We start from the raw sequence: 23,125 nt of genomic DNA on the forward strand, positions 1-23,125 counted from the left end.
TCTTGGGATTCCTGGCTCCCCACACCTGGACCCTTATCCTCTGTAGGTCTTCGGGTTTTGAAGGTGATTTATACCAGTTTGCTCTCACTGGTGGCTGCCTGTACCTGTCACTCCAAGAGCCGTTCCACTCCACCTGGCCCCAGGGGTTCCGCAGTCTCACCAGTTTCACTTTCTCCCCTTTGAACAGGGCCTGGGGCAGAAGGAAAGAAGCTCTCTGAGCCGTCTGCAAAGGGGGCTCTTGTCTCACCTGAACTGGGGAGGGGACCGAGCCCCCTCCCTAGAGGGCTGTCCTGATTGGCTGGCTGAGGAGACTATTGGAAGCTGCCTGTGGATGCCATGTGAGGGGTCACAACCTTAGGACTGAGTCATAAGGGATGAGTTCTGGCGCTGCTATCTTCTAGGAGGTGATTTTCCTGGAGAACTTGGCAGTCATTATGAGCTTTGGGGGGAGGGAGGAAGGGAGGTGGGTTCTGCAGGGGCTGTTGACACATCTGGTATCTGCGTGAATTTTTAAGAAGGGCTCTATTGGCTGAGGAGTCTCAGACAAAAGGCACCTCTAGATGGGTCAAGTAGAAAAGGTGTCCCTTCCCTCCAGTCTGCTGTAACGCGTTGATATCTTTCTGCCTGTGCCTTTGCTCAGGGCACAACCTGCCTAATTGTGCCACATTCAGCCAATGTTCCTGTCTCTGACATGTACCAGGGAAGCCCATTGTGCCAGAGGGACATTGTAACTGTAGGAACCTGAGAAAGCAGAACACGTGGGAACACAGGAAACCACATTGATAGAACAAAAGTGACATTTCTGTTTGTTTCTTGGAAATATTGGAGAAATTGCTATTTTTCATCCTAAAAGCAAAGATAAAGTGAGCACTGTCTGTGGTAAAGCCTGTCTCTAGCAGGTCCCATGGGTGCCTCCCCACTCAGGCACCTGCTTGGACCTTGAGCAGATTCCTCGAATTGGTGGCAAGCTCTGCGGTCCGTGAAGGGTACAGAAAGCTAAGCCCTGACTCCAGGACATCAACCCATGTGGTCCTCATGCATCACCAGGTGCCCCAGGCTCACCTCCTCCAGTCCAGTGACCGAATAGGCATGGCCTTTGACCAGCCCGCAGGCCATTCTTGTCTCATACTGAACCGGAACAATTGTCTGTGGGGCAACAACCAGATGGTGGGTCAGGAGTTGTACAGCAGAGGTTCTGCATCATGGAGACCAAGTTCTCAGGGGTCCATTTTCTGGGTCCTGTGAGGATAGCCCTACTATGCTATCTGAAAGAGTACCTTATGACCCAACAGCAAACCTTTGCTGGCCCTGTAAGAGCATGGAGAAGACGTAGCTCAGACCAGCTGGTCACTGAGAAGGCTCTAGGAAAACTCTGTCCTGATGCACAGGTGATAAGGAAGACCCTGCGATGTGGGACAGATGGCAGCTTCCCTTAGGGTCCTTCACAGGAGGCAGGGAGATGGCTGGGCTTCCTAGACTGGGACTATTCTGGTTATATCCCTCAACTCTTGCACAACCACCAAGCACATGATGTTCAAGAAATCAAGAGTCACAGCACCCAGGGAGGGAATCCCAGGGAGCTCTGCTCAGACAGGACTGTGCTTAAGAGTGAAGAGGGGGCTCTTGTACAGGCAGACACGCCCACATTGCAGGCACAAGGGATCTGGGCAGAAGGGTAGTGTCGCAGAGCTCAAGAGGGCTAGACAGGCTGTTCAGGGATTTAGTAGCAGTCTAGTCACACAATAGTTCTAAGGAGAGCTGTAAGAGCCACGCGAGACTATGGAATTCTTGGAGACTTTTTCAGGGTGATTGGCGTGGGTATGTCAGGGCTTCTGGTGTTTCAGCCTCTCCTAGACCTCAGTCCTCCTGACACACAGCTGAGCAGAAAGGATGCAGCAGGACAAGTGCTCATCCTCAATTCTACACTTGAGGAGCAGGTGCTCAAAATGACTCTTGATATCACATAAGAGTATCATTCAACTAGGAATTATACTACTGAAAATCTGTCCTAGGGTACCATCATGGACATAAACAAGCATGTATCTATTGCAATGTTCATTGTAGCCAAAAAACAAAAAAAGAAAAAAAAAAGCTTTAAGTTTCCAATAATAGGGTATTGGTAAGTAAATTACAACATATCTGCCTGTTAGAATATTGTACAACTACTGAAAATTCTATATGAGAATATTCATTAGTAAGAATATAAACCAGGAGCTGGGGATTTAGCTCAGCAGCATAAGCACGTGCCTTGCAAGCACGGGGTCATGAGTTCGATCCCTGGTACCAATAAAAAAAAAAAAAAAAGAATATTAACTAACTTAAAAAGTCTGCAAAGAGGACCTTGTCTGCAAATGACAAGGTCCCAGTCTAGGAAGCCCAGCTTAAAATAAAAATATGTATTAAGCTTGGGGCATGGAAAAGTCCTGGAAAGATATATACAACAAATGTTAAGAGTGATTATATCAGAAAGAGGAACGTCAGTTAAATTTTCTTCTGTGTTTTTCTGTGAAATGCAGTGCACAACTTCTGAAAACACTGGAGCCCTCTCCGAGGGAGACCCTTGCTTTCTTCACTGGAGAAGTGAACCAAGGGGAAGGAATTCACGGTCTTGTGCTGGCTGCTGTGGGGCAGTGACAGCAGCAGGGAGAGGTCCTGACAGCCGGAGGTACACACCCGCGATGGTCTGTCATCTGAGCCTCTGGGGATGAGGTCTGAGTCCCTGAGCAGCGAGTTATCCATGTTCCTCACCATCCGTTTAATCAACTCCCCCATGTTCAGACCGGAAGGAGAGGTTCCATAGGTCATGTTCGTGCCATCCTGAGGCCCGACAGGGAGGGTGGGGGGCCCAAGAGAGGGGTGGGGGAGAGCAGACAAAGGAGGGAAGGGAAGGAGACAGAAAGAAGGGAAGGGGCAGAAAAGGGAAAAGAGATTAACAGAACATGAATGGAGAGAAGATGGAGAAAAGTGACACAGAAAGAAAATGTTCATCTGTGGTGTTTTAGGCTAACTGACCTTCCCCAGCTTTCTGTCCTTGGAGAGTGCTGGGAGAGAAAGCGGAAGGAATGAGCTCAGTCTCTTCCTCTCTCATGGAAGTCACCAAGATGGCTGACATGCAGGGAGGAGGGAAGATGCCTCTCCTGACACCGAGCAGGCCTGGTGTCCCTGGCCTGGTGTCTCCTCAGTTCCCTTCTCCCTTTGCCTGGCTGTGTTGCTGAGCGTGGACTGCAGGCTCACCCTCCACTCAACACAAAGCTTGTGTCTCTGGCAGCCAATGTGGCCAAAGCTCAATGATGTGGACATTTTCTTAGGGAAACTGTGGGCTCAGATCCCTAGCTAAGTATGTGGCCAGCTTTTGGGGACATGCTTAGAATAGAAGGTCCAGACAAGAGAGGCCCCCTCTGACATAGGCCTCAGGACCCACGTTCATCTAAATTTCAGGGCCAGAATATCCCTGCCCAATCACTTTATGAAATCCCCAGGAACACTTAAAAAACTCCCATTTTCCAAAGTTGAGAATCAGTCCTCTTTCTTGAAACAAAATATTCACCCTGTCCCAGAAGACTGTGCTGCCATTAACTGAGAGATTGGCTCCCTTGTCTTGTGGCACCACCTCCAACTTACATCAATGGAGCAGCCCATGAGGGAGCCTCTCTCGATGGCTTTCCTCATGATCCTGTACATGTCTCGTGGAGCATCCTTGATCTCAAAAAACTCCGTCACCCCTCCTGTGAAGTCCTCCATGGCCTCTGTGGTATTCCCACCTTTTAGGGCTTCATAAGAACCGTGGAGCCTTGGGGAAAGGACGAAGAACAACCTGGGGTTATGTAATTCTAGGAAAGATGGCCAGGTACCATGGCCCCAGAACTTTGCTCAGGTCCCATGATGTTGTTTCATGAAATCTCAGTTACATGAGCTAACGAGACAGATGGTTACTGTGATTTCTGTTCTTCCCAGTGACAGAGCTGAGCTCAAGAGGCCAAGTGACCCACCCAAGGCCATAGAGAGTCAGAAACATGGGTATTGTAGCCCAGTTTGCCCATTTCCTGGCAGCCCTTTCAACTGAAATGAGCTTCTCAGTAAAGCGATGACAACATGGTTTATGCTTAATAAAACTCATGACTTTGAGTCAAGCAAGATCATGAGATCTGAGCTCCAAAAATACAATGTTCTGATCCAAGATTTGCAAAACCACCAGAAAGGAAGAATTTAAGAGCTCACTATGGGAAGTTAAAGCTAAAGACCGTTCTTTCTTTCTTTTTTCCTTCCTTCCTTATCCTTGCCTCCTTTCCCCCTTTCTTCCTTCCCTTTACTGAGGTGGGGTCTCACCATTATCCTGGGGCTGGCCTTGAGCTTGCAATCCTTCTGCTCAGTCTCCTGAGTAGCTGAGATTACAGGTGTGTGCCACCACGCTCAGTTTCTCTGTCCTCCTGCATTTCCTCTCTTAAACTTAGTGTTCTTAGTTAGAGCTATTGCTGTCTGATCCACTGACTCTAACTCTGGGTCTCAGTTGAATTCCCGTAACACCTGTGAGGGCTTCCACACACACATGCATCTTGCTGGATTCTGCAGCCCCTGCCTCGCTGCCCACCTGCCTCACACGCTAATGTCATCTTACTTAGCGTAAGCCTTCTCCAGCAGAGCGCTCCAGAACTCATTGCGGTGGTTGGATTTGGTGAAGACGAGCTGATTGTTGTATGTTGGCAGGCAGTCATCAATAACCACATCCACCCAGTCACCATAGCGCCAGAACTGCACGGACACAGAAAGCAGAGACACATCCTCAGATTACCACTAGGAAGTACACCTTCCCTCCCATTTTCCATTAAGAGGTAGTCCAAAACAGTTCTGTTTCCTAGTTCAGCATATTGGTGTTGGATCATTTTTTTCTGGGACGTGTGATGTGGAACTCTATCTGGTCTGTGAGCTTCTTGAGGACAAGGACTGAGTTACCTACTGCCTAGTCTTCCACAGAGTATAGTTCAGATCTGAGTGCGATAGGTGCTCCTTGAATATGCTGGGACTTGAGATTTTCATTGCCCTGCGTGGGAGTTCTGGAGCAGGTCCCACATAGCATTTTGTGTACAAGAAGATTCTACCGTGCAGTGAGGACTGAGAGCTCCTAGTGTCTGTGAGGGTGTAGTATCCGTTAATCTGTTAAGTATTTCTCCTTTCTTTCTTTCTTTTTTTTTTTTTTTTTTTTTTTTTGCACTGGTGATTGAACTCACAACCTCAAGGTTTAAGTATTTCTTGATGAACAGTATCCTAGGAAATACCTGATCCTCACTTTCATTCTAGGCCAGCACCAATATTTGGCTCTATGGCAAAATTATTTGGACCCAGAAAGTTTCTAATGAATCTAGTATCAAGAGACTTAGTTCCAGGCCAACATAGAAATCTGATCTTCAAATTAACTAGAATTTTCTTCCAAGGTCTGGAAGAGGCAAGTGACAGACCTGTAGAAGTGCCTTATGGCTCGAAGGAAAAGGAGCTGTAGTTGCTGAACCAGAGTCCCCACAGTAGCCCATGGGGCCCCACTGCATGTATGGAGTTACTTGTGAAGGGCTGCAGGAAATAACTCAGCTGCCAGCTGGAGGGCAAAAATAGACCTGCCGGCTAGCAAACAGGAGGTCTTCCTGACTCTCCTGGGCCAACGGAAAGTCTGGGGTTAGGAGGGCAGAGATAAACAACTGCTTCCTCCCTCCCAACCTTGTGGCATGGAGGGGTCTGGTCCTGCCCTGTGTTGCAGCTGGAGCGGGGGTGGGGCCTTCCCAGAGCCTTGGGAGTCTAGGCAATTAGAGGTGGGTGGGTGTCTAAGGCTGGCACTCTGAGCTCACACCCATCACCTCACCTGGAAGTGGAAGATCCCCGCGTAGTTTTCAGTGAAACTCTGGTCATGTGGGATAACTCGGAAAAGCAGCCGCTCGTTCAGGGTCAGGCAGGCAATGGCCGCGAGAAACCAGCAGTCCCCTGCAGGCAAACACACCCCAGGTTTCATGGGTCTGCCCATCCCGAAAGAGCAGACTTCACATTAGCCAGCTACGCCTGATGCTGAGGAACTGGGATTCTCTTAATGCTCTGTTTTGCTTCCAGATCAGACCTTACAGAGGCATCAGCCCATCAAGGAGATTTCACAGGAATTCCTGATAACAGAACCCACCAGGCCCTTGAATGTTTTCCTAAGGCCTTTGCCAAAGAAACTCAGTTCAATTTTGGGCCTTAACAGATAGGAGCAGTAGGGATTGTAACTAGGTTGTTCTAACATCTTCAGGAAATCCACTTGCCCTGTGCCTTCTGGTGCAAGTTTGCTTCCCTTTTGACCTCAGCAAAGCCCATCCGTTCTCTCACTGGATTTGTTGTTAGGGGAGGCCAGTTAGACAGCTGCTGTGGGGCCCATGTATGGGGACCCAGAGAAACTTTGGCAATGGGATGAGACAGGGACACTTTCTCCTTTGCTTCTTCTACCTCCTGTTGAATTAACTTGAGAGGACATCAGGGAGGATCAGCTGACCAGGGCTGTCATCAGCTATCACTGGGGCAGGGACCTGCACAGCCGCCTTGTCCTCAGCCTGTCCTCCTGCATCCAGAAAAACCACATTTTTCTCCCTCTGCTTTGGGTGCTGTATGCCTTCTGGTTTTAATTGTGTTCGTGGACTTTCTGAAGAGCTTTCCACAGAGCTTGTTTGCAGTCACACAGACAATACTTCTAGGACGAGGGACTGAGAAAGGGGAAAGTTGGAGTGGGACAGTTATGCCATCACAAACTAAACACCGGCTGCTCCTCCACAGGCAAATGTCATTCTTGTTGGAAGACTTTTGACATGGAGCTCTTCTGGTGCAAGTTAAATAAGAGTCTCAGTTATAAAGGCTTTTTTTGGTACTGCATTGTTTGTGAGTATATAGATTTTTCATGCCCAAGGGACACACTTGACACACAGTCACAGAAATGCTTTATAAGAGCACAACTGAAAGTCATGTGGAGGGGCTTTAGTCTGGAAGAGTTGCCACCCCACCCCCCCCCCCCGCAGCACAGGCAGTTAGCACCTTCGTGTTAAAACGACAAAAAGTCATGTTGAAAGCTGGACATGATGGTGAAGGCCAGGAATCCCAGCACTGTGAGAGGCTGAGACGGAAGTGCTCCAAGTTTGAGCCAGCCTGGGGAACTTAACAAGACCATGTTTCAAAATTTTAAAAATTTTAAAAGGACTAAGAATGTAGCTCAGTGGGAAAGCCCTGGGTTCAGCCCCCAGAATGGCAATGAAAAAAAGTCCTGCTGAGGGGGCATATAGTGTGTGGCACACCCCTTGCCTATGCAACCCAGGGCCAGGAAACAGAGCAGTGGCCAGCCAACATGCAGGTTACTTTAAGGGTAATTGGTCTTAAAATCTTCCAAAAATGCGTTAAAAACAAAAATAGAGCTTTGTCCCTTTACTTCCTGGAAAGGCACTTTCCCTCCTCATCACCCTTGATCACTGAGGAGGGGACTCTGTTACCTAGGTCTCCTTGGCAGATGTCCGTCCTATTGGCTCCGCCAATGATAAATCGGGGATTTTCACAGATTTCCTGTGAAACAAAGAAAGAGAAAGTGACCAGGATATAGTGATAGTAGCTGTTTTGTTCCATCATGCAGAGTGTTGGCACCATGTACCTGAAGCTCCAATACTTCACTGCTCTCAGCCTTCAAAACAGCCCCGTGAATTTTTTTCCAGCCAAGCAAACTCAGGCTCAAAGAGGTTAAGAAACACTCCCAAGCACACACAGTAGTAAGTGGTGGGAGCCAGAAGCGCTCCTCCCTTTGACTGTTCCATGTTGCTTCCCATGCGATCATGCTGTGTAAGGAGCGCCTTGAGAGTTAGGGAACCATGGCTCCCATCACAGATGTGACAGAGGGACAGCAGGAAGCATGGCTTTTGCTTTTTCCTATGCTGGAAGAAAGGGTACTCGAAGGAAAAAACAGATCTTCCTCTCCAGAGGAGACCACACAGATATTTAGAGTCCACATGGAACTTGAGTGCTCGGTATGAACCTCACTCACCTCCCTCGCTGGCCCTGGACACATCTTTATTCAAGGCTCCTCCTAGAGCACTTTTCAAGTCCAGGTCCATAGAGGCCAGCAGAGAGTGCTCTTGGTGTCCAGATATGTTATGCTTTTTTTAAAAAACAATTTTATAATTATAGACTCAGTATTTTAGTTTGAACATTGTTATTCACAGGTACAAGAACCCTTGTGACTGGTTATGGTAGCACATGCCTATTAGCCCAGCACTTTGAGAGGCTAAGGCAAGAGGATCCCAAGTTCTAACCTGCCCCGGACAATTTAAAAAATCAAAAAAGGACTAGGGGAGTGACTCAGCCCCCAGTAACCACCCCCCCCAAAAAAAACCAGAAAACTTTGCTATTCCAATGAAATGCACCCCCCCCATGACAACCAACTACATGCAAGTACACTGAAACTCCCACACTCGGGGGTGTCCCGTCCTCCTAGAGGGAAAGTCTTGCTTATACCACTCTTCAACTTTGATCTTACCCCATCAAAACTCTGAATGCAATGAAAGGATAGGTCAAGTTCTTAATTTTTATTTATTTATTTATTTATTTATTTGGAACCAGGGATTGAACTCACAACCTTGTACTTGCAAGCACTTATGCCGCTGAGCTAAATCTCCTGTCCCTTAATTTTCATTTTATTTATTTATTTTTGTAGTGCTGGGGCTGGAACCCCTGCCCTTACACATACCAGGCAATTTGCTCTACTGCTGAAATATACCCCTAGCTCTTTTCTTTTTTTTTTAATTTTAATTTTAATTTTTTCTTTCTTTTTTAAAATTTATTTATTTATTTACAGCATTTCCTTGGTTCAGAATTTCAATTCTCTCCATGATTCTGGTCACAAACTGAACTGGACTAGAACAAAATCAAATTTCCCCAGAAGGTCAACGTTGCACCTAACCATTGAAATTGATTTGCTTCTCATCCAATTTGGAATCACAGAAAGAATCAAATTCATGAACCAAAGTACCACTGAATTCCGAGACAGGGTCCTGTTAAGTTGCCCAGCCTGGCCCAGGATTTTTGATCCTTCTGCTTCTCAAGCAGCGAGGGTTACAATTATTTTTTATAAACTTCCCTATGTTGGAAGGAAGTAAAAAGATGAAAATAATAGGGATGGAAATAAAATTCTCAATATAAGTATTGGAAAATAGTTTTCACACAAAATTCACATAAAGTTTAACACAATGAAAAGTTAGAATTCAAGAAAAAATAATTTAAAAAGTAGTCTGCAAAAGTTGAAAGGAAACCAAAGGAAGGAGCCTAACTGCATATGAAGTCAGTGACCTACACACACACACACACACATAAAAAGTTATTTTGAGTAACTTAAAATGTAACTTTTTGGTCATTGGTCCCTTTTGGGATATATCTTAAGGACAAAAACCCCAAACCTTAAAGAAATAAGAACCATAACAAATAATAATAAATTACTGTTTCAAAATTTTGACATGTATGCAGCAGGAAAAGCAAATAAGAACTTACGTTAGAGTCATTAAGAGCAAATTTTGTTTTGCTCCTAATGAAAAAATAAAATATGTAAAATTATGATAACAATCCATAATGTTAAAGTCAAATTTGATATGTAGCTCATAGTTTTTTGTTTTTTGGTCCTGTTAAATAATTTTCTGTCCCTGTCAATTAAGAACAATCAAACAAAAACAAAAGGAGAAGCAAGAGCAACAAACAGATAATAGAGGTCTCTGAAGAAAAAAGCAAAGCAAAAGAATAGAACTATAGTTCTATTATAAAAACTATAGTTCAAAAAATCTTTCCCAAAATAATACATTTGATACCATATATTTGAAGGGCACAATCCTACTGTGACTCACATGAAAATATATTCTAAAATATTATTGGACTTTAAAAATAAGTTTTTTAGATATCCAGGAAAAAAAACCAAACAAAAACAAGTGATTTCTAAGAAGAAAACATTAATTTATCACTTTTCAGTAGCAGTGCTTTATGTCAGGAGAAATTAAAACAGTATGTTTGATACTCAGAGAAAGAAATTGTGAACCAAAGATTTATAAACAGCAGAAATTTCAAATATAAAGGCTGTGGGTAACCTGTTTCCAAAAACGGGAGAATTCAGGAAATGTTCTGTGAGCTCCTCTTGGGGAATCTGCTAAGGAATGATCTCCAGACAACCCGAAGCGGAGGATGTTGACCCAGGATTGGAGCAGCTAACACGGTACAGTGTAGTTAATTGCAGAATTAAAATTAAATGACGGTCAAAAGGGAGAACATATCATATGTAGTATTTTGCATGTGATATTCAAGTAATGCACACGCTTTGAAAACTGCTTTACGTGAGGAAAGAAAAATATACAAAAAACTTAAATTACTTTTAGGAATTATTTTGGTAGTGATATTATTAATATTGACATTCTGTAGCTCATGCAGACAAACAAAAGTTGAGGAAACTCATTGTCAGCATATTGCTGGAAATATTAAAAAGAAGTTCATCCAGGAGAAAAAAATAATATGAGAAAGAAACTTGGGTCCTTGTAAAGAAAAAATATGGAGGAAAGAATGAAAGTAAAATAAAATAATTTATTTTTAATCTAAAAGGTAATTCTGTTAAAAGTAATAATAAGCTGGGGGTGGTGGCGCACTCCTGTGATCCCCGCATTCAGGCAGGAAGGTTGCAAGTTCAAGTCCTGCCAGGGCAAATTAGTAAGACCATATTTCAAAATAAAAAATTAAAAAGGAATGAGGATGTATCTTGGTGGTGAGGCATCTTGGATTCAAAACTCAGCAATGGAAATTTTTTTTTTAAAAAACAGAGAGACATTGTATAAGAAAAAGATCAGTTCTCAAGAACACGTATCTTAAACTCGTGTGCACTTAACAGAGTGTCAAAATATATCAGGCAATCTGTATGGCGCACACATGTAACACCAGCTAACGGGGAGGCTCAAGCGAGGGGATCACAGGTTTGGGCCACTCTGGGAAACTTAGTGAGACCCTGTCTGAAAATAAAATAAAAAGGGCTGGGGATTTGGCTCAGTGGCAGACTGCTTGCCTAGCATTCTTTGAACTCTGGGTTCAATTTGCAGCAACACACAGAGTGATAGAACTGACAGGAGGAAGAGACAAATCCACTATCGTAGCTGGAGAGCTTCGCCACCCCTTTTCCTGTAGATCAATAAGACAAAAACTCAATGAGAGTATAATAAGCCCGAATAAGGCTATCGATTAACTTGATCACGTTACCATTACTTAATAGTCTATCCTAAAACAAAAGAATCAGCAGTCTTCTCAAATTCTTTTGTAATGATCACTGTGATAGATCACATTGTGGGCCACCACGCACTCTTTAACAAGTGTGAAAGAGTAGGAATCATACAAAGAATGTTTTCAGAACACAGTAGAATAAAACTAAAAATCAACTAACAAAGCAGCTGAAATTATTAGGAAATTAAACATCATGCTTCTAAGTACACATAGGTCAAAAAAGAAATTCTAGAAGAAGTTAAAAATATTTTGAATGACATGAAAATAAAAATACAGCATCAAAATTTGTAGAATGAAGCGAAAGCAATACTTAGATGGAAATTGATAATGTTAAATATATCATAAAAGAAGATCTGAAATCAGTGGGGACTATTAAAGCTTTAGATGGTAGAAAAGAAGAAATTTTAAACCTAAAGAAAATAAAAAAATTGTTATGAGTTCAATCCCTGGTACAAAAATAAATAAAAAAATTAAAAGTTAAAGTATAAATTAATGAAATAAAAAACTGAAATAATAGAAAGTCAATAAAAACCCTAATGATTCTTCAGAAAGATCCATAAAAATGTATATACTAGGCAAGATGTATGGTGCTTTAGCTATGCTCAATGAGGAAAAAAAGAGAAAACACAAATTACTAACATAAAAAATGTAGTAGTGGTTATCACTGCTGACTCCATGTCACTATAAGGATGATCAAGAAATACTATAATTAGACTCCTGCTCATAAATTTGAGAACTTAGACAATATGGACAAATTTCTTGAAAGATACAAACTGCAAAATCTTACACAAGGAAAAACAGATAATGTGAATAGGGAGTACCTCTTAAAGAGATAATGATTAACAACCCAGCCAAAAGGAGAGCAGTAGACCCAGACGTTTCCCTGGTAATTCTACCAGATTCAAGAAAGAAATGCTGTAAGTTTACCACAGTATCTCCCGTGAGTGGAAGCCGAAGGATCACTGCCATAACTGAGTCTATGAAATCGGCGTGCCCTTTGTACTCAAGCCAGAAAAACAGTGCAAAAAAAGGAAAACTACAGACCTATGTTTGCTATGGACAAAGAAAATCCTCAGCAAAGTGTTAGAAACTCAAATATGCAAACACAATTACACTCCATAAGTAGTTCATTCCAGTTACACAGGGTGGATTTAATATTCAAAAATCAATGTAAGTTACCACATCAACAGGCTAAGGAGAAAAAAATGATATGATCATAATGATCAGTGCAGAACAGGTATTTGACACTTCTCAATGCCCATTCATGGTTTAAATAAATAAACAATCCCCACAACTCTCACTTAACTAGGAACAGAGGAAAACGTCCACAAGGTGGTAAAGAACATCCACTTTTGCAAAGAACAACACTAAGACTTCTACACGGTGAGAAACTAGATGCTGTCTCCCTAAGACTAAACATTACTCTGGAATGCAATAACTAATGCAATAAAATATGAAAAGAAAGTGAAAGAGATTAGAGCAAAACAAAAAGCCCCTCAAAAAACTATATTTATTAAAAAATTACCTCATCACCCATAAAGAATCCTCTACAAATGACAAAAACTAAAACCAAAATCTCAGAAAGCCCATCTAGAACAAATAAGCAAGTAAGTGTAGCCTGGATTCAGGGTATAAAGTTAGCACATAAAAGGCACTGGTTTTTTACACACCACCAGTGAACAACTGGAATTTGAAATTTTAAAAGTTCCATATACAAAAAAGCAGAGAAATACTTAAATATAAGTCAGTGTGAACTCATGTTTAACTTATTATAGTCACATACTTACACAGTACACAATTTATAGGTATGTACATGCATGAAGTAGCACACACAGGCATGCATTGCTTTTCTCTAGCAGCTGAGAGGGATAAACAGTAGCAATGACATTCTAGTAGCAATGAGCATACCTGCCAATAGATCTTGGTTCTTAATACCATTTTCCATAAAAAAGATGGTGCTTTACCTCTGTGACCCTCCTACCAAAAACCCATAAGTCCAATGGGGAGAAGTGCAGCAAACAAATACCGCCTGACAGACTTTTAAACAGACCTAAGCAGCTCACGCCTATAATCATAGCACTTGAGAGGCTGAGACAGGAGGATCGTTGCAAATTCAAGACCAGCCTGGGCTACAAAGTGAGCTCAAGACCAGCTTGAACCGCACAGTGAGACCCTGTCTCAAAAAGATCAAAAAAAAAAAAAAAAGACTTAAGTAATTCTATAAAAACTAGGAAAGCTGAGACTGTCACTGTCAAGAGGAGGCTAAGGAAATATGGAGGCTAAATGTAATGTTGCCTGGGTGGCATCATGGAACAGAAAAAAGACTGAAGACAAAAACCTATAGAAGTCTGAATGCAGAACAGATGTGAGTTCCACTAGAATATCAATGTTGGTCCATTAATTGTTACAAATGCAACACATTAATGTAAGGTGCTAATAGCAGAGAACACTGTGTTTAGGGGACAATAGTGACATCTTATTCATACAGGATACATGCCAAGTCCCCAACTAGATGCCTGACCTTTAAGTAGTACTGGACCCTGCACATACTAAGTGCTTTTCTATGCATGCCTACATGTCTATGATAAACTTTAATTTATAAAGGAGCCAATTAAGAGATTAACTAGCAAACAGAATATTTATAATAATATACAGTAACAGATTTATTTAGAAGTTGCGAATTTTTTAGTTCCAGAATTTCTCATTTAATGTTTTTGGAGGCAAAACCACAGGTAAAGGAGAACTGCTGTAGGTGGGAACTCTATTTTGGCCTCACAATTTTTTCTATAAACCTAAAACTCTTCTGAACGTAAAAGTTTATTTTAATAAGATATTTAAATTGGGAAATATATTTTCATACACTGCAATGGACTCATCTTGCAGATCCACTGAGCCACAAGTCCCTGGGCAGAGAGCTGGGCTGCTCGAGTGCACGATTGCTGTTCTAGCTTAGGCAGCTCTTGGAAGCAGAGCGGCGTCCTGCACACCCCTGAGTACCTGGGCCTATTCCTGCTGGCCCAGATGGGCTCTTCGTCCTCCTATACATTACAGGGCAGCCGGCAGCAAACTGCTTCCTCCAGGAGGAGGCCCGCTGCTCAGCATAGAGCTTTCTGTTTAAACACAGTGACGCTGCACTAATGCACCAGGATAAGGACAGGGCAAGAAGGCTGGTCTCAGCCTCCCATTTCCTTCCTTTCCACAGAACTCTCCCTGAAACTGGGCACCTTGGAATGCTTAACTGTTCTTCTCTCCCATCCCTGAACTCCTGCTTCAAGAAGTACAGTGATAATCCATTACACTTTGCAACCTTCCTGTGTAAATTTGAGTAATGTGTTAGCACATATATGCAAATTCAGAGGCCCTCAGGACGTTGTAATGTACTTTGGTTCAGGAGTAAAGAATAACACCTCCAGTTTGGGGAGGAAGCAGCAAGGTATTTAGGGGGCTACAGGTAGGTAGAACTTGCTGAGGTGGGCTTTATGGCCTCAGGGTTGGGAGCACCTTACTTCCTGTTCCACAAAAGCTATCTCCTGAATCCACATCCCTTTTGTCCCTACCTTTGGCCTTTTCCACGTGATGGCCTTCATCTTGGTTTTCTGGCTGAGCTCATGCGAGCCCAGGGCCTGTACACCTGCAGGGAAGACCCGATCTTCAAAGAGGCACTTCTGAGCCAGGCAGCGTTTTTTGAGAACGACAAAATCCTGCCCCTCAAACTTGAGGGGCTGTGTCACAGTGCCCTCTCCATTCCTCCTGTCCCTCTCTCGGATCACGCGATCACAGAAGTATCCCGGCAGCATATAGGGCATGGTGTTGGTTCAGGGAGTGGAGCTGGGCCTTCACTGTAGCCTCTGCCTGCGCTGCCCTCAGCCCAGGCCTAATCCTCTCCTGAATGGCCCAGAGTCTATATAACTCCTCCACCCTCAGCGGCGTGATGCAAATGAACACAGCCCAGAGAAAGGCTGTGGTCAGAGTCAGCAGCTTTGGTTGGAGGCCCCTGAGCCTACGGTCTAGGGGTAACACCGTGCAAGTCAGAGAGGGAGCCAGGGAGGGGAGAGAGTGCCAGAGATGGGCCGGGGACAGACCACAGTGGCTTTCAGACCTTTAGGGCATCTCCAACAGCCTTGCTAGAACTCTTTCTTTAAAAAGAAAAAATATAGTGATAGAGAAGCTTATCCTGCCTCAGCAAAAGGCATTCATGCCTTTGACACTGGCGGTCAATGGGATATAGCATGGGGCCTACTAAACATGCTGTATACACTAATCCTATACAGGCTGCTGAATGCATAGGAGGAATCTGCTTCGAGCCATTGTGTGAGGGTAATGAAGCTTTTATTCTCCTGACATCCCTGCCAGAGACCTTGACCAGGCATTTAGGGGTTATAATCTGTGAGAAGAACCCAGGGGTGGGCAACTGGGCCTCAGAGGAATAGAGTAGCTTCAGCAGCAGTGAGCAGACGTTCACGTTGTGAATTCAGGACCCGTAGGGCAGGGAATGGGGCACACGTGGAAGGCAGATGGATGTGTATTGTGTACTTCCCCAAGAAAGACTGGCATTTTCAAAGTTATATACTGCTCAGATGGGCAACACTGAGAGCTGGGAGAGGCGTGGGTGGGAACTTGAGTCTGACAGGGTGCCCAGTGCTCGGCTACTCACTGATCCAAGTGTGGCTGAATAATCACCTCAGAATTACCTGAGATGCCATTGCAGATTACAGATGCTCAGAGCCAGCCTCAAGTTTCAGAAGCCTCAGAAATGTAGGTGGTGGTCTAGGACAGTCATAACAAACATTTTGGGGCTTTCAATGATCCAAATACCCTTCAGAAGCATGCATGTCATAGGTTCACCACCACTGGTCCAGGATCCCTCCTCTTTCTTTTTTTCTTTGTTTCTCTCTCTGTCTCTCTGTCTCTCTGTCTCTGTCTCTGTCTCTGTCTCTCTCTCTCTCTCTCTCTCTCTCTTTCCTTTCTGCTTTCTGGTATCGGAAATCAATACCTAAAATGGGTGCTCTACTACTGAGTTACACCTCCTGCCCTTTTTATTTTTAATTTTGAAACAAGTTCTCATTAAGGGGCCTACACTGGCCTTGAACTTGAGATCCTCCTGCCTCATCTCCTGAGTAGCTAGGATTATAGGTATGTGCCACTGTGCCTGGCTGGGACTCTGTGTTTTAAGTAGGTTCATCAGGAGATTCTCATGCTCACTGTTGTACTCTAAGAAAATAGCTTTGTTATATGTGTATTATAGCAAACCTGCAACGTGGCTTACTAAATGTGTTTTTTTTTTATCCTTTTTCCCTAACTGACATGTTAAGTGACCTAACTGATATGTTGAGCAATACTCTCCTCTGTAAAGAATTGCAAGAATCTCACCTAATTGATATGTTAACCATTGTTGCCCTCTACAAACTACAGAAGTTGTGCTAAAACAAGCTAACAAAGGTTGTTAATCACTGTTAGGCGCCTCTATTCTCCGCTAAAGAGCTAAAGAAAACTAGAATGGCCCATTAATTTACACTTGTTTAAAGTAACCTGCTTGTGTGCAGAGAGATTTGCGTGTGAGTTTAACCCTTTACCTGACCTTGACACATAACCGCCGTTTTCTGTTCTGTATGGCGCCTTATTGCCTCCCTCTCCCCTCACCTATCTATCTAGGCCATAAAGAATTTGGGTTTCTGGTGACCTCTTCCCGACCTGGTGATGATCTGTCATAAAATGAGCCTGCCCCAAATTTTAAGAACTGTTTAGCTTCAAAGAAATTACTGGGAAATACTATGGCCCAAACCCCAATCAGTGCTTTCCTTTTGTTCTGTATGCATCAAATGAGTTAGATATCAGATTTTTGTAAAACTTAAGTTTCAGCTTCTTGTAACTCTTGACCCCTTCGCACCCACTAGTGAAAACGAGCTGTCCTGGGATAATTAACTGTCCACTTTCTTCTCCAAATATTGTTGCAGATGTGCCACTCTGAGATAATGTCAGTCTGTAGGATGGGAGTAATTTGAAAAACACCAGGAACTCCCGAGATTGTCAGAGCTAAGTGGACAGAAATACAGTTTCCAGACTTGGGTCAACAAGTTTGATGGCTCTGCAGGTTTCTTTGTTTCTCCCCCCACCCTTTTCCTCCAGCCTCTTTTTAAAGTCCTCCCTTCAGTCTCTGGGACACAGTCTCCAAATTGGCTCCCGGAGACTTGTCACCAGGCCTGGAAATAAAGCCTTTGCCACCTAAATTTTTGGTCTCTTGCCTCCTTGGATTTTATACCGGTGCCCAAGTTATAACACTCACTAAAGTTTGAAACTATAGTTTTAGCATTACAGGATATTGTCATAACTCCAAATAATTTATGAAGTCAATTCTTTTAAGAAATAATTTAATTTTGAGGAGTTCAGCAGGGTGATACATGTCTGTAATCGCAGCTGTGGGTTCAAGGCCAGCCTGGGCTACATACTTAGTTCAAGGCCAGCCTAACTTATAATAGTGTGGTCTTGTCTCAAAAAAAATCCCCAAAATTTTTAATTTTGAGAGCTGGGGATGATATCTCAGTGGTGGAACACTTGCTTAGCATACATGAGGCCCTGGGTTTGAACCTTTAGAATTGCAAATAAATGAATAAACAAGTAAATAAATATTATTTAGTGTATACATGAACAAAGTTTTAAATAATCAAATAATAATACAAAAAGTATATACAGAACTAGTGGTCCCTTGCTGGTCCTCTTGACAGCCAAATCTCTCTCCTCAGAGGCAACCATTTTTAATTTTTTGAGTCTTTCTTTTGGCATTTCCTCTACACTTGACCTTGACCAAAAGACTGAGGAGCGATGGCATTTACCTCTCTATATCTAAATATATGCTTATATTACCTCTTTTTAATTTGTTATCTTTAGAAAGTATTAATATAGTGCCTATTTTGGTGAATTAGATGGAAACCTCTTACATTATGTTTTGTTCACTGTGTTCCTAAAATAGTTATAACACAAATTTTGGTAAAATTAAAATTCAATACTTACTTTGGTTGGGTAAATATTCACTTTTCAGCTAAGTGATATGTTGATCATATTTCCTAAGTAAATAATTCTTTTCCCTGATTATTTTGGCATTGGGAACTGAAATCACAACCTCGTGCTTGCCAGGCAGGCACTGTGCTGCTGAGCTATATCCCCAGCTTTCTCCGATTATTTTGAATCAATTTTTTTTCTTATGTGGCTTTCAAGCTTTCTTTAGCGATAGATTGTACAAATATGCAAGCTTTTTGGATACTCTAACAGCTGTTTCTGCCCTCCATGGCGCCTCCGCAGGCTCCTTCACCCCCAGACTGGCTGCTCTGCAGGCCTGAGGCAGTGTTCAGCGACGTTGTGCCTTTGCCTAGAAGGAATTCTATTTCTTGCGTTTTGTTTAAACACTGAGCTTCAAAGCCTGGGCCTCAAGCATGCCAGGCAAGCCCTCTGTCAGGGCGACATGCCTGGTTGGGATTATAGGTGTGCCCACCACACCCAGCTCAGTTTCCAGGTCTTCACTTTTATTTGGCTTGCTTTTTGACTTCACTGGCACAAACCTTCCAGCTTCCTCAGATGGGCTCCTTGGGGTGAACAGTGTGAGTTCTTGCAGTCTCCTGTATCTCTTCTCTATTTTTCTCTTGCCTGAGAATTTGGCTTGGTATTTTACGATGAAAACGACTTTCCTTCAGAATTTTTTCTTTTCTCTTTTCTTCTTCCTAGCACTGGGCATTGAACTCAGAGTGCTGTGCTACATCCCCAGCTCTTTTTACTTTTCTATTTTGAGGCAGAGTCTTGCTGAGTTTTCAGGCTGGCCTTGAAGTTTTTCTTTTGTACCGAGAATCGAACTCAGGTCCTTGCACTTGCCAAGTACGTGCTTTGCCACCGAGCCATGGCCCAGCCCTGGCCTTGAACTTGTGACCCTCCTGCCTCAGCCTCCCTAGGGGCTGGGGTTACACATGTGCACTGTAGAGCCCTGCTTCCCTCAGAGCTTTTAATGCACTGCTCTATTGTTCCTATTATCTGGTGTTTCTGAGAAGTAAAATGCAATTCTGTGAACATTCCTGTGTATCTGACCTAAGGTTTTCCCCCTGCCCTCCCTCCCTTCAAAATGTCACTCATCTGAGTTTATATCATTTTAGTTCTCACGCTAAGTGGTCAGTGATTGATTCCTTTTGATAAAGAGACTCTCCTCAGTCCTGCGATATTCGGTATTATTTTCTTTGATATTTTTTCCCTTACAATTTTTTTCTTTTTTGTCCTTTCTTCCTTTTAATTATTTTTTCTGTAGAAAGTAAACATTAGATGCTAAACCTCCTTCCTTGAATATTTTTCCTTTTGTCATTGTTCTGTCTCGGTTCCTTGCTTTCTGTATTCTAACCTCACTATTGAGGTTTTAAACTTCAGCTACTGAACTTATCAATCTTTTATAATGACAAATTTTTAATTTACATGGTAATTCAAAAAAGGGCACCCACTGGACATCTAGACCCAAAAATTGTCAACATTCTGCCATCTTGGTTTTATCTAAACAGGTGTGCATGCATATATTTTATTCCTTCTGCTGGGCCGTGTAAAGCATGTTGCTTCTTTATCCTTTACAGGTTAACGTTTAGGGTGTGCGCAGGACACAGCTGGCATCACCCAGAACAAGAGAACAAGAGCGTCTGTACTGAAATACCAGCATCACTGAGAAAGTTAACGACTGTTCTCCGGTGTTAGCCGACATCCAGCCCATTGCTAATCTCTTCAGTTGTCCCCCAGATGTCTTGTATGGATCCTTTAATTTAATTTTTTAAGACCAAAATCACTTAAGGTTAACATAGTAAAATTTATTAATTCAATCACTGAATTAGGACTGTTAAAGTAAGAATGAATGAACTGAAAGCTAAATCAGATGATACCATCTAGAACAGCACAGAAAGAATGAAAGAGATGGAAAGCTGAAAAGAAGAAAGTGGTGTAAGCTCTGTGGGGGACAGGAACTTTCCAGAAGGTAGAGAAAGGGCGTTAGCATTGATTCCAATTTTCAGACTCAGGAATTCCATGAATCCTAAGCAGGGAAGATAAAGCAATATATGCTTAGATACAGTATTGTGGCATTGTAGAATGTCAGAGAGATCTTAAAAGCAGAGGAAAAAGACAGACTTTGCAGTAACTAAAGACAGTCAGAAGACAGCATTGAAATCAACTGAGACTTCAGGGAAATTCTTTTTTTTTTATTTTCAAGAGAAAAAACCCAAAAAACCAAAATTTCAAAACAAGATAATTAGAGGTAACAATGGTTAATACATTGTATATTGTTATCTTTATATTAGCTACTCAGAGTACAAAATAGTTGCATTTAATTGTCCAAAGAGTGTTAGCACAAACCTTTCTAAGGGAAATTAATAGAGAAATTACAACAAAGAGAAATTAGTAGTCTGTCTATCTATCTATCTATCTATCTATCTATCTCTAATTTCTTTCAACTTCTGACACTCAGGAAGCCATGTGATGTTTACACATGTAAGTCTGATTTATTTCACCCATGACTATGGTCTTTAGTTGCATTCATTTACCTATAAAAGTCTCAAACTTATGTTCTTTATAGTTCAGTAGCATTCCATTGTACAAAAATACCACATCTTTTTTATCCATTCTTTGATTGATGGGGATTTAGGTTGCTTCCAAGATCTAGCATTAATAAATTGTGCTGCTATAAACATAGGTGCACATATATCACTGTTTTAAATTCTTTTAGGCAGATACTCAGAAGGGAAATAGCTGGGTCAAGTGGAACCTCTAGTCCTATTTTTCTGAGGAATCTCCACACTGAATTCCAGAGTGGTTGCACCAGTCTACACTCCCATCAACTTTGGAGAGGGGTTTCTTTTTCCCCACAGTCTCTCCAAGCTGTTTCTTAATACTAGCCATTCTTTCTGGAGTGAAGTAGAATCTCAGTGTTGTTTTAATTAAGAAATTAATTTTAGGGCATATTTTAAATTACCAATGAGGCTGAACATTTTTTCATATATTTATTTGCTGTTTATATATATATATATATATTCATATTTCTTCATCTGAGAAGTTTGTATTCATCTCAGCTGCCTACTTTTGGGTTCAGTCTTTAAAGTTTGGAGAGCTGAGTTTTTTGACTTCTTATATATGTTCTCAATAGTAATCTTTTGTCTGAGGAACAGCTGGCAAACATTTTCTCCCACATTGTGGGTTGTCTCTTCACTCTGTTGGTGGTTTATCTTGCTGTGCCAAAGCTTTTTAATAAGACGAGATCCCAGTTGTTGATTCTTTGGGATGGTTCCTGCGTGATCAGGGTTTTATTCATAAAGTCTTTGCCTATACCAATGTCTTCAAGGTTTTTACCTATTCTACCAGGAAAATTTCTTTTAAGTCTGAGATAAAATTTCTTTTTTTTAGTTTTTTGATACAGGGTCTTGCTATGTAGTTCAGGCTGGTCCTCATCTCACTATGTAACCTAGGCTGGCCTCAGACTTGCAGCAGTCCTCCTGCCTCAGTTTCCCAAAGGCTGGGGTTACATGTGTGTGCCTCTACTTCCAGCTAGGAGAAAATTTCATACAAATAAAAATGCTTCATAATAGGCAGACACTCATTAATGGAGCTCCCAAAAAATGCACTTCAAGAAGAGGGAAATTATTCTAGAAGGAAAATTTCAAGCTATAAGAAGGAACAGAAAATTGAGAACTCGGTAAACATATAAACCTAAGCAAATATTGGCTGATTAAAAATTACAGTGTCTTAGCTGGGCCTGGTAGTAGGACATGCCTGTAATCCCAGCTGCTTAGAGGCTAAGGCAAAAGAATTTCAATTCAGGACCACCTTGGGCAAGTTTTTGGGAATTTAGAGGGACTCTGTCTCAAAATAAAAAGCAAGGGGTCAGGGATGTAGTTCAACGGTTGAGCCACCCTGGTTTGATCACCAGTACCAACTGTGTATGCACAGGAACACACACACACACACACACACACACACACACACACACACACACACACACATTTAAAATTTCTCATTTTAAAAATTGGAAAATTAAGATAGAGTTAAAATGCTATGATATTGTTTGGGCAACTGTAGGCAGATGACTTGTGCTCTGGTGGATGATTTGGGGATGACAATGTGCAATGTATACACCATTGTTGCCCCTGCTTGACATATTTTGAAATTTTGTTTGTGTCTTCTTCTTCTTTTTTTCCTTGAAATAAAATGGATTAGAAAAAAATAAAAAAATAAAATGCTATAAGGCAATGGCATGCTAATTAGGAGAGAGGTACTTAATTGCTTTATGGTCCTTATGTTAGTTAAGATAAAGTTATTAATTAGTTTCAGACTTTGTTAAGATAAATATACATGTTGACATTTTTAGGGCAACTTCTAGAACAACAGAAATAATCTAAACTTTCAAACCAGTAGAATGAAAAAAGAACTTTGGAAAATACGCTTTTTAAATCAAGGATAGAACGAGAAAGTTTTTTTTTTTTTTTAAGCATTTAATAAGAACTGTTTCAAAGCTAAGTATGTTGGCAGACAGCTATAATCTCACTGCTCTGGGAGCCGAGCCTACGCAGCTGGGCTTGTCCTTCAACTCTGTGTGGCCCAGGGTGCCTCACACTGTGGCAACCCTCCTGCCCCGGCCTCCTGAGTGTTATAGGCGCGTGCCTTACTCCCAGTTCTGTTTATCTTTGTTCTTTTTCTTGTTCACTCTTTCCTGTGATTGTTGTCTAGCACAGTTAATTTCCTTTTACTCCTCAATAGGACCCTCTATCTCACTTTTATCTCCTCCCTCTCATATCCCATTGATTAATTTCTTAAATTTTGCTTTTTTATTCTCTGG

The 23,125-nt window shown here is 42.2% G+C and overlaps 1 protein-coding gene across 8 annotated transcripts in view; it reads right to left on the reverse strand.

The window, feature by feature from the left end:
• Capn3 (calpain 3) overlaps nucleotides 1–23,125 on the reverse strand; it is a 50,072-nt gene that overhangs the window by 13,066 nt on the left and 13,881 nt on the right. For 5 of the 8 annotated variants that reach the window (XM_063250201.1, XM_063250200.1, XM_063250199.1 and 2 more), the window contains exons 2-8: nucleotides 7,491–7,560; nucleotides 5,849–5,967; nucleotides 4,616–4,749; nucleotides 3,622–3,790; nucleotides 2,674–2,817; nucleotides 1,063–1,146; nucleotides 105–190 (exon numbers count right to left, since the gene is read on the reverse strand). In XM_063250201.1, coding sequence (XP_063106271.1) covers nucleotides 105–190; nucleotides 1,063–1,146; nucleotides 2,674–2,817; nucleotides 3,622–3,790; nucleotides 4,616–4,749; nucleotides 5,849–5,967; nucleotides 7,491–7,560 — 806 coding nt within the window. The remainder of the gene's footprint in view (nucleotides 1–104; nucleotides 191–1,062; nucleotides 1,147–2,673; nucleotides 2,818–3,621; nucleotides 3,791–4,615; nucleotides 4,750–5,848; nucleotides 5,968–7,490; nucleotides 7,561–23,125) is intronic. The other 3 variants (XM_063250204.1, XM_063250207.1, XM_063250203.1) reach the window with 1 other exon arrangement.

Source organism: Cavia porcellus, unplaced genomic scaffold, assembly GCF_034190915.1.
Source record: "Cavia porcellus strain 051 isolate PalLab524CR breed Dunkin Hartley unplaced genomic scaffold, mCavPor4.1 scaffold_6, whole genome shotgun sequence".
Classification (NCBI taxonomy): domain Eukaryota; kingdom Metazoa; phylum Chordata; class Mammalia; order Rodentia; family Caviidae; genus Cavia; species Cavia porcellus.